Source organism: Physella acuta, unplaced genomic scaffold (assembly GCF_028476545.2).
Source record: "Physella acuta isolate Inbredline_101_S28 unplaced genomic scaffold, ASM2847654v3 ptg001275l, whole genome shotgun sequence".
Taxonomy (NCBI): Eukaryota; Metazoa; Mollusca; class Gastropoda; family Physidae; genus Physella; species Physella acuta.
Window position 1 is genome coordinate 47,501 of NW_026732790.1, and position 15,616 is coordinate 63,116.

General features: G+C 36.7%; 1 protein-coding gene and 1 long non-coding RNA gene across 2 annotated transcripts in view; one reads left to right on the forward strand and one right to left on the reverse strand.

Annotated features, from left to right (window-relative positions):
- The window catches only part of LOC131957888 (uncharacterized), a 3,234-nt gene extending 2,187 nt beyond the window's left edge, over positions 1-1,047 (reverse strand). Inside the window, exons 1-3 of the long non-coding RNA XR_009389150.1 lie at positions 971-1,047; positions 401-496; positions 85-186 (exon numbers count right to left, since the gene is read on the reverse strand). This is a non-coding gene — a long non-coding RNA (uncharacterized LOC131957888). The remainder of the gene's footprint in view (positions 1-84; positions 187-400; positions 497-970) is intronic.
- A 7,306-nt stretch (positions 1,048-8,353) lies between these two features.
- On the forward strand, positions 8,354-9,094 carry LOC131957880 (microfibril-associated glycoprotein 4-like). The gene has a single exon (XM_059322694.1). It carries the CDS (start codon positions 8,354-8,356, stop codon positions 9,092-9,094), a length of 741 nt encoding a protein of 246 aa, XP_059178677.1.
- The last annotated feature ends 6,522 nt before the right edge of the window (positions 9,095-15,616 follow it).

Sequence of the window (15,616 nt, forward strand, 5' to 3'; positions counted from 1 at the left end):
ACAGACAGACAGACAGACAGACAGACAGACAGACAGACAGACAGACAAACAGACAGACAGACAGACATATCCAATTCTATTTACTTGCAAACGAACTGCCAACAGCATGGATAGTTATTGCAGCATTGTCCTTGCATTCCGCATATTTTCGTCTTTATTTGGGGCACTGGATCACTTGATGAATGTCTAAAACACTCATTGATGTTTTGTTTTATATATATATATATATATATATATATATATATATATATATATATATATATATATATATATATATATATATATATATATATATAAATATATATATATATATATATAATATATGTGTGTGTGTGTGTAAGATAATTATATATGCTTCAATATATCACTATATTTTTATACTTATAGACTTCCTAATTACTTGTTTAAAGTGCCCTCTCCCATTACTTGTGAGGCAACGACACTCAACAGAGCAGCGGTCAGCAATAGGTGTTTCATCTCCTGTCTGTTCTTAGCTCTTTGTGTATAACAAAAAAAAAGAGATCAATTTCGAGACCCAACTGAATGATATACACTAGAAAAAAAATAGTGAGTTTATTAATTTTCTGCTTCTTCGTTCCTACTTCTAACGTTTGGGGAAATCCCCTCCAACACAATTAAGTATTACATGTTGAATCTTGTTATGCGCCATAAAAGCCGTTGACGATCATTTCAACCTGCTTTACTTTTTGAATTTGCTTCGTCCAACCAGGAAGAAACCACAAGGCATCTTCGATTTTGGAGTTCTCTCCTTGATTAACTGGCTCCATCTATAGAGCCTCGTCTGCCCGAGGATTTAGTAATTAATTTTTAAAATCAATTACTTTCATAGTGATTTGGAATTTTATAATATTTATGACTTTGCCAATGAAGTCGTTCCCTTAATTCTACATTTCAGCTAACATCAATATGCACATACTAAAAATAAATTTAAAAAACAAAATGCTCTTACAAGTTCCCTGGGGTCCTCTTGCGATTCACGAAAATCCTGTACTAAAATAACTATTTTAAAATAAGCAATGATCTTGCTGTTTCATTTAACTGTTTAAAAATAGTTTAAAGTCATTCACTTGGCAATTGATTTTAAACAGACTATATTGATTATAATCCGTAAGAGCATCACAGCAGGGGTCGGCGTGGTCGAGTCGGTAAAGCTCATGGTTGCTAAACCGAAAAGTCTCGAGTTCGAACCCTCGGGCAGATGAGGCTCGATTGCTGGGGACAGCCACTCTTCTAGGAGCGACAACTCCAAAATCAAATGACTGCTGTCTTGTAGTTTGTTCTTGGTTGAACAAAGGCTATGGGAACAAATCCAAAAAGAAAAGCACGCTGGAATCGGAGTTAATGGCCTCAATGGCGCATAGCCAGTTGACACGTATCCTTAATTGTGATGGAGGCGTGGTCGAGTCGGCAAAAAGCTCATGGTTGATAAATTCGAAAAAGTCTCGAGTTCAACCCTTTGGCAGATAAGGCTCGATTCCTTCCATCACTAAAAATTAAGAACGAAGAAGAAGAAGATTCACTTAGTAATTGATTTTATACATACTGTATTAATTATAATCTGTACGAGCATCACACTTTAAGTAACTTATATATTATTTTGGTACTAAAAACAGCCATTTATATATTTTTAGTTTTCAGTTTCTTATATTAAACTATGGCAAGACTTTTACTTAGATGTAGATAAATTTAAATAACTTTTTTAATTGTTCATCATTTCCTTGTTATACCATGTGAAATAAACTTTGTTAATCAACTATGAAAAATAGAGACACACATCAATTTGAAAAGTCATATCCTTAGAATTGTGGCTTCAGGAACAAAGCCACTAGTAGAATTTACAGCTGATTCTAAAGATAAAACAGAGAGAATCTTTTTTTATATACTTATTCTGGTTGATGCTTTCTAGTGAGAAATATCAACTATCATGGAAAAGAAAAAGTGGACGAATGATGTAAAGCAGGGGTTCCCAACCCTTTGCCCGCGGGCGCCATGGCGCCTTCTGAACGATTCGTATGTGTCCGCCTCTCACTATTCGACAGAGATAGAATTTTTTCATAAACATTATTTTAAAATATGATTTATTTTTATTCATTTGTTACAGTTTTAATTATTTTTTTTGACTGCCTAGGTTTATAAAATATGTTCAATACTTGTCCCAACTTGTCTAGCGGCGAGCCAGACTGCACTATTTACGCTAGCCTGGAACGGCTAGTGCCATTTGAATCATTTTTCGGTTCAACATATTTATGCGAATCATTGTTTTCAAACATGAACTTAATAAAATCAAGATCTCGACTCACCGATGAGCATCTTTATGATTGTCTGCTAACAGGATTACGCTCACACGCTCCTAATTATGAAGCTCTGGCCAATGAAATGCAATGCCAAAGATCACATTGACTTTATTATATTTTTTAATTAAATGTTTTCTTTGTATTTAAGTGGTTTTTTTTTACTTTCTTTACGTTTTTTAAATACATTTCTCTGTGTGTATGCAATTAAAAAAAAAAAAAACCGAATAATTTTATTATTTTGAAACTTTTTTTTGTTTATTATTTATTAATACATTATGACAATAAGAAAATAAGAAAGGATGTAAAGGATAGATCTACCTCATTATGGAGCAGGATTTCTCTCCCCCCCCCCCCCATTTTTTTCTATCAATAACCCCTTATATTACTCCCCAATAGCCGCTAAAGAAACAACTCGGAAGAAACTATCCCCTGTCATTTACATCCCAGAGTAATCCCCCCCCCCCCCCCCAAATTACCCACCGGCTCGAAATGGTTAACAAATGAAAAACAATACAACAAAATGTAAATTTACAAAGTATAATATACTTACATTCTGCATTTTTTATTTTCTGAAACAAACGAAGAAAATATATATAAAGGTAATATCGGGGGGGGGGGGGGTGTCAAGAGGTCAGAAGAGAAATAATGGGGGGGGGGGGGGGGAAGGAGTATTTTCACAGGCTCCAGAAATAAGAAACAGGTCTAAATCAAGTAAAGAAATATAAAATTAAATCATTTGAAATTAATCATATATAAATAGCGGCAACTAATGAAGCTAAAGCAAGTTCAAACGGTTTTTATGTACTTTTTTTAAAATGGAAAACCCAGGGTTTATTTCGAACTTCCTACCTAGTGTAGACAGATGTAATGGTGTGGGGGTTGGGGGGGGGGGAGGTAGTTGAGGCAGATAGTTGGCGGGACAACACATGATCTTAAGACAACCAGTGTTTCTTCCAGACTTTTTTCTCCGGGGGGCACTTAAAAATTTCGGGGGGGGGGGGGGCGGTAGACTTTCTTCAGGAGGGGCAGACACTGTTAAAACTACATATTTTCTATATAAATTATATAAGTTTTATTTCGTTCGGGGGGGGGGGGCGGTAAATTTTTTCGGGGGTGGGGGGGGGGCGGAGCTGCCTGGAAGAAACTCTGAAGACAACGTACTGCGTATTAATAATTTTAGACCAAATTATACATTTCTTTAATCGGTTTATATTATTATTATGTCAAGTATGGACACCATGCACAGAACACAGCTTTTTTTATAATTTGGAGCTGTGACACAATATTGGAATACTTATCCTTCATCAGCATCACACAACACATGATTTTAGCTAATGCACAATCCCCAAAAAAAAAACGTTATAGATTTTTACAACAGCTTAAAATAAATTAATGTACACCACTATTGCATGTGTTCGATCGTACATGCTCACATCACGTGCACCAAACTTAAATACTCGTCTGTGTGCACTTTGTATTTCACAGTTTTAATCTATTTGAGGTATGTGACGTCAAGCAACGGATAATGAGTTGATTTTGTGTGTAGGTTAAGACAAGGACACTACCCTTACGCCGACCATCCCCGGTAATTCCTCCCACCCCCAGACATTACCCCCAGGTAAATTACACACACACACACACCGATTAATTAACACTTTATGTAATAACCCTGTCCAAAACATGTATTGGTGCATTAAATCTCTAACCGTAACAAAATAGCAGTTAACCTGATCAGAATCTTAAACTTAACCCAATACAAATCTTAACAGGAGCAGGGGTTTGAAGTTTAGCTAGATTTATGGTTTTTAGCAGTGCTTCTTAAACTTTTAAGGGTAACGAACCCCACCAATATCATATGTGCATTAACCGAACTCTTGTTAGTTATATTGTCAGCACTACCAAAATCCGTTCGTGTACCACAGGGTTCTCCAAACTACGGCCCGCGGGCCGGATGCGGCCCGCGATGTCCTCTCATCCGGCCCGCGGAGATCTTTTTGTCCAAGGAAAAAACGTTTGTTGGTGATGGCTGAGGAACTTTGCACAGAAAAATCAAAGACATGCCGGGAAGAAACTGGCCCCCGAACTGAAATTAGATCGTTAATGCGGCCCTCGGACTGAAAAGTTTGGAGACCCCTGGTGTACCATATGAGTCGGGTCTGTATCTTGACTTCCGCCGAACCCCTGAGAATGACTTACAGAACCCCTGGTGTTCGATCGAACCTAGGTTTAGAACCACTTATTTATGGTTAGTATTAGTTTCAGGGTATACACAAATTATTTTCTATCCCAATTTTTTTATGTTTGGCATTATATACATAACTTAGACAAAGAAGAATTACGGTTGATTTCCTTCTGTGTCGGTCTGTTTCCTTATCCTATATCGTGCCTAGTTTCTGTAGAATATAGATTTCGAACTTTGCTAATTAATGTATAATAGGTATTAAATGCCAGGTAAGTAATTTCCTTGGGTAATATCGACAACGGCACAGCCTCTCCGACCTTGTGTGATCACTGGATATAATAGGCTAAGACATACGCTTGATTCTATAGCAACAAGTTAACGGTAAACCAATAATCACTAGTTTAAATAAACATGGAGTGATCTCCATTAAACTTTCTCGAATATTCTAATATAACAATACGGGGGATGGCATTATTGTCTATGTTCCGCTGGGGACAATATTTTTAATCCATTTTTAATTACTTAAACTTTTTAAAATAGAATAGAATCTCGTAAACAGAAAAGAATTGCACACCAAGTGAACGCCAAATAAAATGTACATAATAGTGCGAGTTATTATTAGTACTTCATAAATTCACATGCGTTTTTTTTTTTTTAAATCGGAAAGAGCGTAAATTACAACTTCCGGTCGACGGAAATTACTCAAAATTTGATGGAAGGCAGAGATTCGAAATTTTACTTACATATGAAATTTCATTTATCTCTCCGAAATAGAACTCAAGTTATAGGCTTTAGAAAAATTCAAAGTAGAAAAAGTTCCACTTCCGGTTATCGAAAATCGCTCAAAAGTTGGGACGGATCTACTATTTTGATATAATTTTTATATATGAAATTTCATCAACCTAGCTGGAACGGTACTCAAGTTATCGTGTTTACACACAGACACACAGACACACTTTCACACAGACATACCGACAAGATTACAAAACTATGTTTTTCCGACTCAGGGAGCCCTAAAACGTCGGGATTTGTAAAAATCTGGATTTTTTTTTTGTTTGCACGATTACAAGACTTTCTCTATACTTCGTATATACGAGAAAGTAAAAAAAAGAAGCCTGTATATTATCTGTGAAGTCGATCCCCATGGGGATAAACTGGCGTGGGGTGGGGGGTAGTGTGACTGACCTAATCTAGTGATTGGAAATATTACGTAAAGACGTATCGTTAATTATTTAACTCTGTAATAACGGTATACAAAATTTTCGTTATCGATTTATTATGCGCAGTCATCATATCTTTGTAATTTACAACTGAAATAAAATGAGTTATTTTCCTTTAATAAAAAATTAATAGTGTTTACTTACTATTATTGTTTTTTTAGTTGAAAAAATAATTTAACAGCATTTAATAAATCTGTGATTTGTTGACAGTGTGTGTAGGGGGGGGGGGGTGGGGTCAGAGGCGTAGAGAGGCTTTCCGGTGCCCGGGGACAAACTTACGATTTACACCCCCCCCCAGCCCTCTTGAACTTTTGATTTGCACCCCCTCCCCTCAAACTTTCAATTTGTTTTTCCAACCCATTTTGACGTCCCCCCTAAGGTCGGCGCCCAGCCGGGGATATATGTCCCCCCCCCCGCCCCCCCCCCCCCCCCCCCCTTTGCAACGCCACTGGGTGGGGTGAAGTAAAATGGGGTTTAAAATAAAAAATTTTTTCTTCTATTGATCATAGGCTAGCATTAGTTGATTGTTGGTGATTGTGCTGGAATGTGGCCAAGTTGACAGAAGATACAAGAGAATTATACAGCATGATTGAAATCAACCGGTAGGGTCTAATCTTGACATAACCTTGTTAGATAAGAGATCAATAACTAATTTTAAACCTTTACAGCACGAAATTGTTCAAGCCCTTACAGCATACAGTTCACAGGTACACAGCTAATAAGACATATAATACCTGCTTGTTGACATACTCCCAAACAGCCGAGCAAATAATGACAGCAAACAAAGAAATTAGACACAATATATAATTTATAGCATACACTCGATATCAGCAAATACTTGTAATAAACTACGTCTATCTAGCATATTGATTAGTAAACATTTAAAAATCACAAAAGAAAACTACATAGGCCTACAGCTTACTACAAATAAACATATCAATTCTTCTTTTAGTTAAACAGTTGTATTGGAGCTTATAAAAGCAGCGTTTTGTTTTATGAAATACGTAAAAATACATTAAAAAATTCATAAAAAACGTTTTAATAACAAGCTTTTATGTAATGATGCACTAAAAAGTAGAAAATAAATTATACACTACTATTTAAATTACTATAAAGAAAAGCGTGGGTCACTTTAGTACTTTAGTACATATTGGATACCTTTACTAATATTTGAGAAGAGACCCACGCTTTTCTTTATAGTAATTTAAATAGTAGTGTATAATTTATTTTCTACTTTTTAGTGCATCATTACATAAAAGCTTGTTATTAAAACGTTTTTTATGAATTTTTTTTTCAGTACTTTACATGTTTTATTTACAATAGTGTTACAAGACTAAAAACCATTGCGCGTCTATTGAACGTGATGGCGCGCCTACTGAAGGTGATGGCACAGCTATGGAACGTGATGACGCGTGTGATGTGGTTGGATAGACATGCCTAATAATTCGGTCCAAATTTTAATTAATTAATAAAAAATTAATTAGGCATCCAATTAAGTCAAATTTAGTTTCAGATTGCATTGTCTTCATGGCTTGACCCACGTGCCAACTGTGAATCGTATCGGTCAAGTAGAACTGTCCGAATTTTCACTCCTGCGTTTCTATCTAGACTGACGACAGACAGAATGACGAGGAAGTGAGTTAAATAAAAGCTTGTAAAAAGGCATTGTGCAATAGGCCTGAAAAAAATGGTTTCAATAACAGGTATAACTGTTATTCTTGTGTAGTAATATTATCGTTTTTTTTTTAAACGCGTTTATTAATGATTTTTTTATATATATAACAACTAAACAATATTGTCTGTACGTTAAATATTAAAATGTATAAACTTTTTGTGATATATTCGACAATTAAAAAAAAAACAACTACTTCTAGACATGTCATAGCTGAAGAACATTTCGAGTAGTGTTGTGTCGATCGGTTAAAGTATTGATATTTGACAGCAAGGTATTTGCAGACTTTTTAAATAGGTTTATACCCGGAAGGGGCTCTCATAAGTGTATTGATATTCGTTGAGTGGTCAATGCTTGTTTGAAAGACAAATGCATTGGTTGAAATAGAAATATATCTTTTCTGTTTGTATAAGGTTTCATCGTGTATCGTTGCCACTTGGTTTCTCGATTGAAATTCGGAACCATTCGAATTGAAGTAATGATCGGGTCTTGTCTTTAAATAGTGCCCCCACTGTAGAAGATCTGGAAATATCTTTGATTGTTAGTAGAGTTCATAGCTTTACGAGGAGTTCTATATTAATAATTAGGATCATAATTTTTAACTTTATACTAAAACAAAGTTGGTGGATTTTAGAATTAAAAAAAAATGTTTATATTTTATATATTTCTATCTGTTTTGTCTTTTCTGAATAAAAGTGGAACAGGGGCAACGACTGTTGCTAAATTCACTGAAAAAATTGCGTGTCATTTGACGGACAGGCTGTCTTACGGCTGTACTGCTGCGAGCAGTGATGCTGTCAGTCTAACAGCCTGCGCAAGAAGCTGTAGCGACAGCTGTGTTGGGGTGAGCACTGACCATCACGGCGCGTGCTACCATCACACACAGTGTCCCGTGTCTACGTTTGACACGTGCGGGCCGGATGATGCATTTTTCCTGATGTTCGTCAAGTCGGATCTCTGCAACATGCACGGCGTATGGGTGGATGCTGATGCTAGGTGCTCCTGCAACGGAGGCTGGGTCGGAGACTTCTGTGAAAGACTGGCTGTCAGCTGTGTGGAACTCACCTCGTACGGGTACACTCTCAAAGTCCATGTCGTCCAGTTACAACCGTCGTCTTCTTCATCTCCGATATCAGTCCAATGCGCGTTATGGTCCCTTAATGAAATCTTCACATACGTTTTCTCCAACTCTGGTGATCAAAACTTCAACAAAACATGGGACGAGTATCTCTACGGGTTTTACATCAACGCTGAAAACTTCTGGATCGGTTTAAAAAATTTGAAACTTCTAAACGACAACGGGTTGACCGACTTTGAACTCAGCACATCCTTAATCGCAACATCTACTGATGTATATACCAGCTACGGATACAGGTATTCCAACTTTAACCTCGGGGACGAATCAACCGGTTTCGCTTTCACCTACGGAACGACAACAACCAACGGGCCTTTGTATGTATATTACGGTGACTGTCTACCTCAGGTTTCTAACTCATCCTTCTCTACCTGGGACAACAACCACGTATCTACCGGCAATTGTGCAGCGGTTGCCGGTGGTGGGTGGTGGTTTCGTTCCTGCAACTTCACCTGCAACCCTCTCGGCTACCGGCCGATTTGGATGATGGACGGGCTAGATCTAAACAACGCGTACTATGCAGAGATTCTGGGGTACTTTGTCTCTTCAGTCGGTGCTGATTATGTGTAAACATTGTTTTGTTTGCATTTTGTGTCGATTCCAAATGTACAGGAACCAGATGTTGGAATGCTTGACGTGTTAAAACTTTTTTTTTTAATTTTTTTATTTTTTTTTATTTAACCTTTATTTTCTAATTTTAAACTTTATTTAAATATAAGCAATTATAGAAAATTTACGATTCGTAGAAATGTTGACTGTTTTAGAAATCTTAAGATTCTTTACAATGTTAACACTGTTCAACAATTTAATAATGTTTGAAATTTTAACAATTTAAGAGTTAACTTAATTAAGTGTAAGCGGACCTAAGGACTCTCATATGTCGTGAAAATATACTACATTTTTACATTATATTAGTTTCTATGTCAAGAGATTAGTACACTTATACAATAGTTCAAAGTGCACCGAGAAATGTCCAAAAAATATAAAGCGGACTATATAAGAGCATACTAAAATATAATTTTTATAACTGCAATCTCGCTTTACAATAAAGAGAAATTGAAAAAAGGGAGGGAGGGGGGCACTGATAAGTTCATCACGTGAGATGAGAGGTCAAGTGAAAAAAATCAAGAACGCGAAAGTCCACTTTACCCATCCCCTAGTTCAGTGATGATCTAACTGTACAGCAGGCCCTCGCCTTGAGTCATCTCTGCCCTTTGTACGATCCTGTTGCACTTGTTGGACACGTGACTAGAAGGATCTTCTCAGGTCAACATAATAAGAAATTAAATAACTTTTATCGTTAGGTGTAACAAAAATGAAAACAATGTTATTATTAGAAAAGCTGTCATTTTAAAAACTTCATAAACTGTCCGAATTTTTAAAAAGAATAACTCTTTTAACATGTCAATTAGAAAGTCAAGAGCTCAAGATACGTCATGTGTATTGAATTTTATTTTAAGCATCAAATGGAAAGTGAAACAAATATTTACATTCAGTAGCTTCAACTAGTAGAATACTTATATTTGACTCACTGGTATATTAACTATCGTAAAAGTCGTCAGTAATACCGTGATTCAAAACAGTGGCATAGCCAGGAATTGGTCATGGAAGGGGTTCAAATATTTTTCCATATGTACAAAGTCATATATATATATATATATATATATATATATATATATATATATATATATATATATATATATATATATATATATATACTACGGTGTTTTGTTATCTTTCGTTCATTCACCACCAGTTTCTAGTTCAGGTGAAATAGGTTGTCTTAAGTCATGATGACACATACCAGTTATTAAATTATGGCTAATGGTGAGCTAGAAGGTAAACTCAATAGGGTGTTGCTAACACCACTGGAGCTGTCACCATACAATCAAAGATGTATTAATTAAGGTAAGCTAACCGTGACAAGATGATCTTCGCAGGAAAAAAAAAATTCGGTGTCACCCTCAAAGGTTGTGTCACCCGCTTTCTTCTGGAACTCCCCTACCCCCCCCCCCCCCCCCCCCCATTGTAAGACAACGAACAACAAAATTGTTATATATTTGTAATTAATTTATACAAATTTTATGGAGAGAGAGAGAGAGAGAGAGAGAGAGAGAGAGAGAGAGAGAGAGACAGAGATCGTTCACGGTTAAACTCGCGATGCTTTGCTATTAAGTTCACAGTATAAAAAGTACCCTTTCAAGCCTGATGGTTTATGTGGCAGGAGAAGTAGAGTTCCCCTGTGCCGTCTTTGACATGTGCATATGAAAATATAGTGATCAGCACTATAGGGCTGGTAAGTAGGTCACCAACCAGTTATATGGGTCAGGCAGGTTTTATTGAGCCGTAGAACTGAATGGTGACCTACTTACCAGCCCTATAGCCAGCCGTCAATATTTTCCCTAACGTAAAGCAGGTCAAAACAGAGATCCGCATTCGAGACTTTCTTTAAATGTAGTTTTCACTTGTAATAGATTTGGAAAACTATATAAAAATTCACACAATCTTAAACCAGTATTTAAAAAATAATTTACATTGATGAGTGGCAAGCATAATTGATAGTAAAAGCTAAAAAAAATGTTATGTTATGTCTTGACAAATAATACAACTTTTATTATATTAAAAATAAACTGTATTACTTTAGGCACACACACCTCAAGTTTTAGACCCACGGATGTGTGAATACTAAGGTTAAATAGCTTGTTAAATGTTAGCAAAGTTCAGCGATGTCGCGAGCCACTCCAGGAGTTCACACTTCATCCCCAGGAAACGTCGACTTTCGCTTTTGTTTGTAGTCGCGAGTACCTGTTGAAGAGACACTTGGATAAAAACTGTTTATGAAGGACACACCCTCGCCACGTTTAATACGACCACGGTATTGCCAGATGTTAGCGTGGTGGCAGCCATCTTGACCTAGTTTGCAAGAAGTTTTAGGGGTTTAAAGTCCGGGGTGGGTAATAGAGAATTCCAAAGGTAAAGGCGTATACATCCACGTTCAGTTTTTCTTCCAGGCAGAATGGCCCCCTCACCCCCGCCCCGAAGAGAGTCTGACCCCCCCCCCCTTCGGAACGAAGTGGAATTGATATAGAAAATTTTTTTAACAGTGTCCGACCCCCCCCCCCCCCCGGAAATTTTAGTACGCCCCCACAAAAATTTCAAATGCCCCCCCCCCCGGAGAAAAAAGGCCAACTTACACATTTAAAAAAGAATAATAATGTATCATCTGTATTCAGTTTTACACTAAATAGAACTGCATATGTATAAGTTCTCATACAAGCCATATAGATTGTCTTGATAAAAAAATAGTTACACTTTAGAGTATTATGGCGAAAAAAACATAAATACAAATATGTCAAGCACAGTTTTTAAAGTGAATAATTCAAAACATCAAAACAAAACTCCATTCACTCAACTGTTTTTTTTTTTAAATCAATAAATATAAAGTTGGCGAGAAATTAAAACTCATCTATTGAAATATATTAACCAGCCGCGATGAAAGATAAAACTCAAAGTATTTCGGCTCCGGTCATTAAACAATTAGAAGACACAGATATACGAAGATTATTTTTATAATCGTATTAATAAATTAGATGAAGCTATGAAGATTTAGATGTGCTTAATAACCGTGTACCCTTTTGTCGACAGGGCCACTGAATTAAAGACTGTGGTATCCTTTCCACAGAGTCTGCGACACAACTGAAGAATGGGGCTTGACGCATTGGAAAATAACTAGATGTGCTAACTCTTATCAAATTACTATCAATTCCTTGCGTCTTGGTTTCCAAAGCAATAAATAATTCAATCGTCTGTCAGCCTATGTTGTTATGTATTTATGTATTAAGCCATGGTTCCGAACGCCAGTTTAAAAGAAACTCACTTGTCGCCGTGGTGTAAGGCACTATTTCCTATAGCGTCACAATGCGGAGGCAGGGGGTGCGGTCAAAACCAAGTGACACCATTTAGGGGTGACACCAATATGGAAAAATCGTAATATTTATTGTATAAACAAACAGTTCAAATATAGCAAAATAAATATTAGGGGCAAGGGTGACACCAAACCGAAAACACTAAATTGTTGGAGTGAGGTGTAGATACACCCTTAGTAACCGCACCGGGTGACACCAGAACTTGTGAAGCAATAATTCAACACCCAGTTGGAAAAAAAACCACTAATTGCCGCCTATGTGTGTTGGCACGTGCCGTTTAATTAGCCAAAAGTATTCCGCACTTAATGTAAGCTTTTTGAACTTCAAAGAACGGCTCAGTTGCCAAACAATTTTACAAAATTATGCTATACTTATACGCTTGTTAAAATTAAAAAAAATGGTTTTAATACTGAAACGAAGCAAAGTTGTGCTTTTGTAGTTACGAATATGTGCGTGTTTGTGTATATATGAGTGTGTGCATGCGTGTGTGTGGGTTGGTGTGTTTTTGTGTATGTGTGCATCTGTTTTTTGTTCGCGTCAGTACCAGTGTTTCTTTCAAGCTTTTTTCGCCGTGGGTGGGGGGGAGAGGTGGTCACTTGAAATTCCATAAGGGGGATAGGTGCCTGAAAGAAACTCTGGCCAGTAACAATTGTGGAAGATAAGTATAAGAGTAAAATATGAAACTGTCAGAACTGTGGTTTGGACAGTATGAATGAGATCGGGGTTAGGTCCTTCTCCAATGAACTTACTCGAAAGTACTAATTTGTGTTTCTATTAGAACTAGAAAAATCGACGGCTATCCTACCTATTTAATTAAACCAAGCTCAAAATTACACCCACTAGCGAAACATATCTTACAGACTTGCTATTGTTGTCTAAATGATGTAATGCACACTCAAACAACAACATATTGTGTATGTCGTTCTCACTATGTCCCACCATAGACAAACAATACACAGGTTTGAAGAACACGAAAATTGCGTTAAATGCTTATATAATTTCCTTATAGTATAGGTAAACAAATAAGTGCTCATGATGAGGTTTTTTTCTTAACATCTTCCTTTATCGCTGGCAAACTGATCACTGTGCAAATAGGACTTGTCAACAAACCCCCGTGGTAATTAATTCCCTCTTTCATATTTAAAACATATATATATATACATATATACACACACACACATATATATATATATATATATATATATATATATATATATATATATATATATATATATATATATATATATAGTGAGAAGCCAGTTGGTTTAAAAAGTGCTTAAGCGTGTTATAAAACTCCAGAAATAAGTTGACTCAATATAAATACGGAAATAAGTTAATATCATCAGAATATTTATCATCCTTAATAATAACTGGGGACGGCGAGGTCTAGCGATAGAGAGCTGAACTGCTAAACCGTAAGTCTCGAGTTCGAATCCGGGTTCAAGTCAGTAGACCGTCCCTGAGTCCAACCCTGATGGGTACCTAACTCACGTTAGGGAAAGTAAAGGCGGCTGGGCAACGTGCTGACCACACTATCTCTTCATATACCGAGGTCACAGAAACAAGTGAACTCTACTTTTTTTGCCCCATAGACCGTCAGGTTTGAAAGGGAAACTTTACTACTTTACTTAATCATAACTAACCCTAACGCATTCCCTATTAGAGATAGTAATTCGTAATTTGGTCGTGGGGTTATGTCTTACATCCTTTTTGTGCTGGCATGGTAGAGGAGAACGGATAACATGCTAGTGATAATAGGGCTTGTAAGTCTCTTTGCTTCTCTTACTTAAAATTTGAAATCTCGTTAGCCAGGGTCAGGTGAATTCTCAACTATCATTATCAGTTTTTACGGTTTTAAATAACTTAACAATTGCGTAAGTAACTTTTATTTCTTTTTTTTTAATCAATTTAATAAACATATTCACAATTGGTTTGAAAAATACTAGCTGGCTAGTATGATGAGAAGTTGGTGACCTACTTACAAGCTCTATTAACAAAGGATGATCAATCTTTTATGGGGAGAGGGGTTACTTGACTGAGTTTCGATCCTAACCCTTTGTATACAAACATGTTCAATTACTATAAACGACATTGCTAATTTGAGCTTTTATTCAACAGCTTTAATCAGTGGGGTTTTTTTTTCGTTTTTAATTAACTTAAGCATAAAATGCACGCGCTTGCTAAAAATATCTTTAAGACTTGTAAATTAAGTGTTCCATCAATGAGGTCATGAATACTCCTTGAACAACATTCCATTGTGTGAGTCAGTCTCACTAGGGCTATTCCCACCACAGTAAAACAATACACCGTTTTGATAGAGTTTGCACGAAACCATATATAGATTTGTGTCCCCCCTTGAAATGCTTATGTCATTTCCTTATCGTGTGGACACAAAATAAATAAACATGGAGCATGTATCCTCTCGTGTTTTTGACACGGTTTAATTAACATTGTACTGACATAACCTTGCTAGATGTTTTGTCATTCATATTTCTGCCGAAGTTTTTCCAAAATACACGTTAAACTAAAGGACCAGAGGCGTCGCTAAAGAAGAGCGGGTGCACCCCCCCTCACCCCCAAACTCGGACCCTAAGGTGGAGCCCAACGGGTCAAAATAAATAATTAAAAAGTTTATTCTGAACTGCATTACAGAATGATAGGCAGTGTAATAAAATAGACTACTGCTTTGGTTTCATTACTGATGCATCTGTTTTTGTAAAATTTTGTCGTTACTTCATAATAGAAATGGTCAGGAGAAAGTGATTGTAAAATAAGTATATATAAACGGAGAGGAGCAAATATGATAATTCAACCCGGCGCTGAAATGGGTTTCTAAGACTCTGATAGGAACCTCCCAGCATTGGAGTAGGTTGAGGGTTAGAATTTTGTAGGGTCATGTCAAACATGTCAATTTTCGAATTCGGGTCGGCGTGGTAGAGTCGGTAAAGCTCATGGTTGCTAAACCGTGAAGTCTCGAGTTCGGGCAGATGACGCTCGTTAGCTAGGGACAGCCACTCTTCTAGGAGAGACAGCTCCAAAATCAAACAACTGCTGCCTTGTAGTTTGTTCTTGGATGGACAAAGGCTATGGAAGCAAATCCAAAAAGAAAAGCAGGCCGAAATCGGAGTCAATGGCCTCAATGGCGCATAATCTGTTGACACGTAAT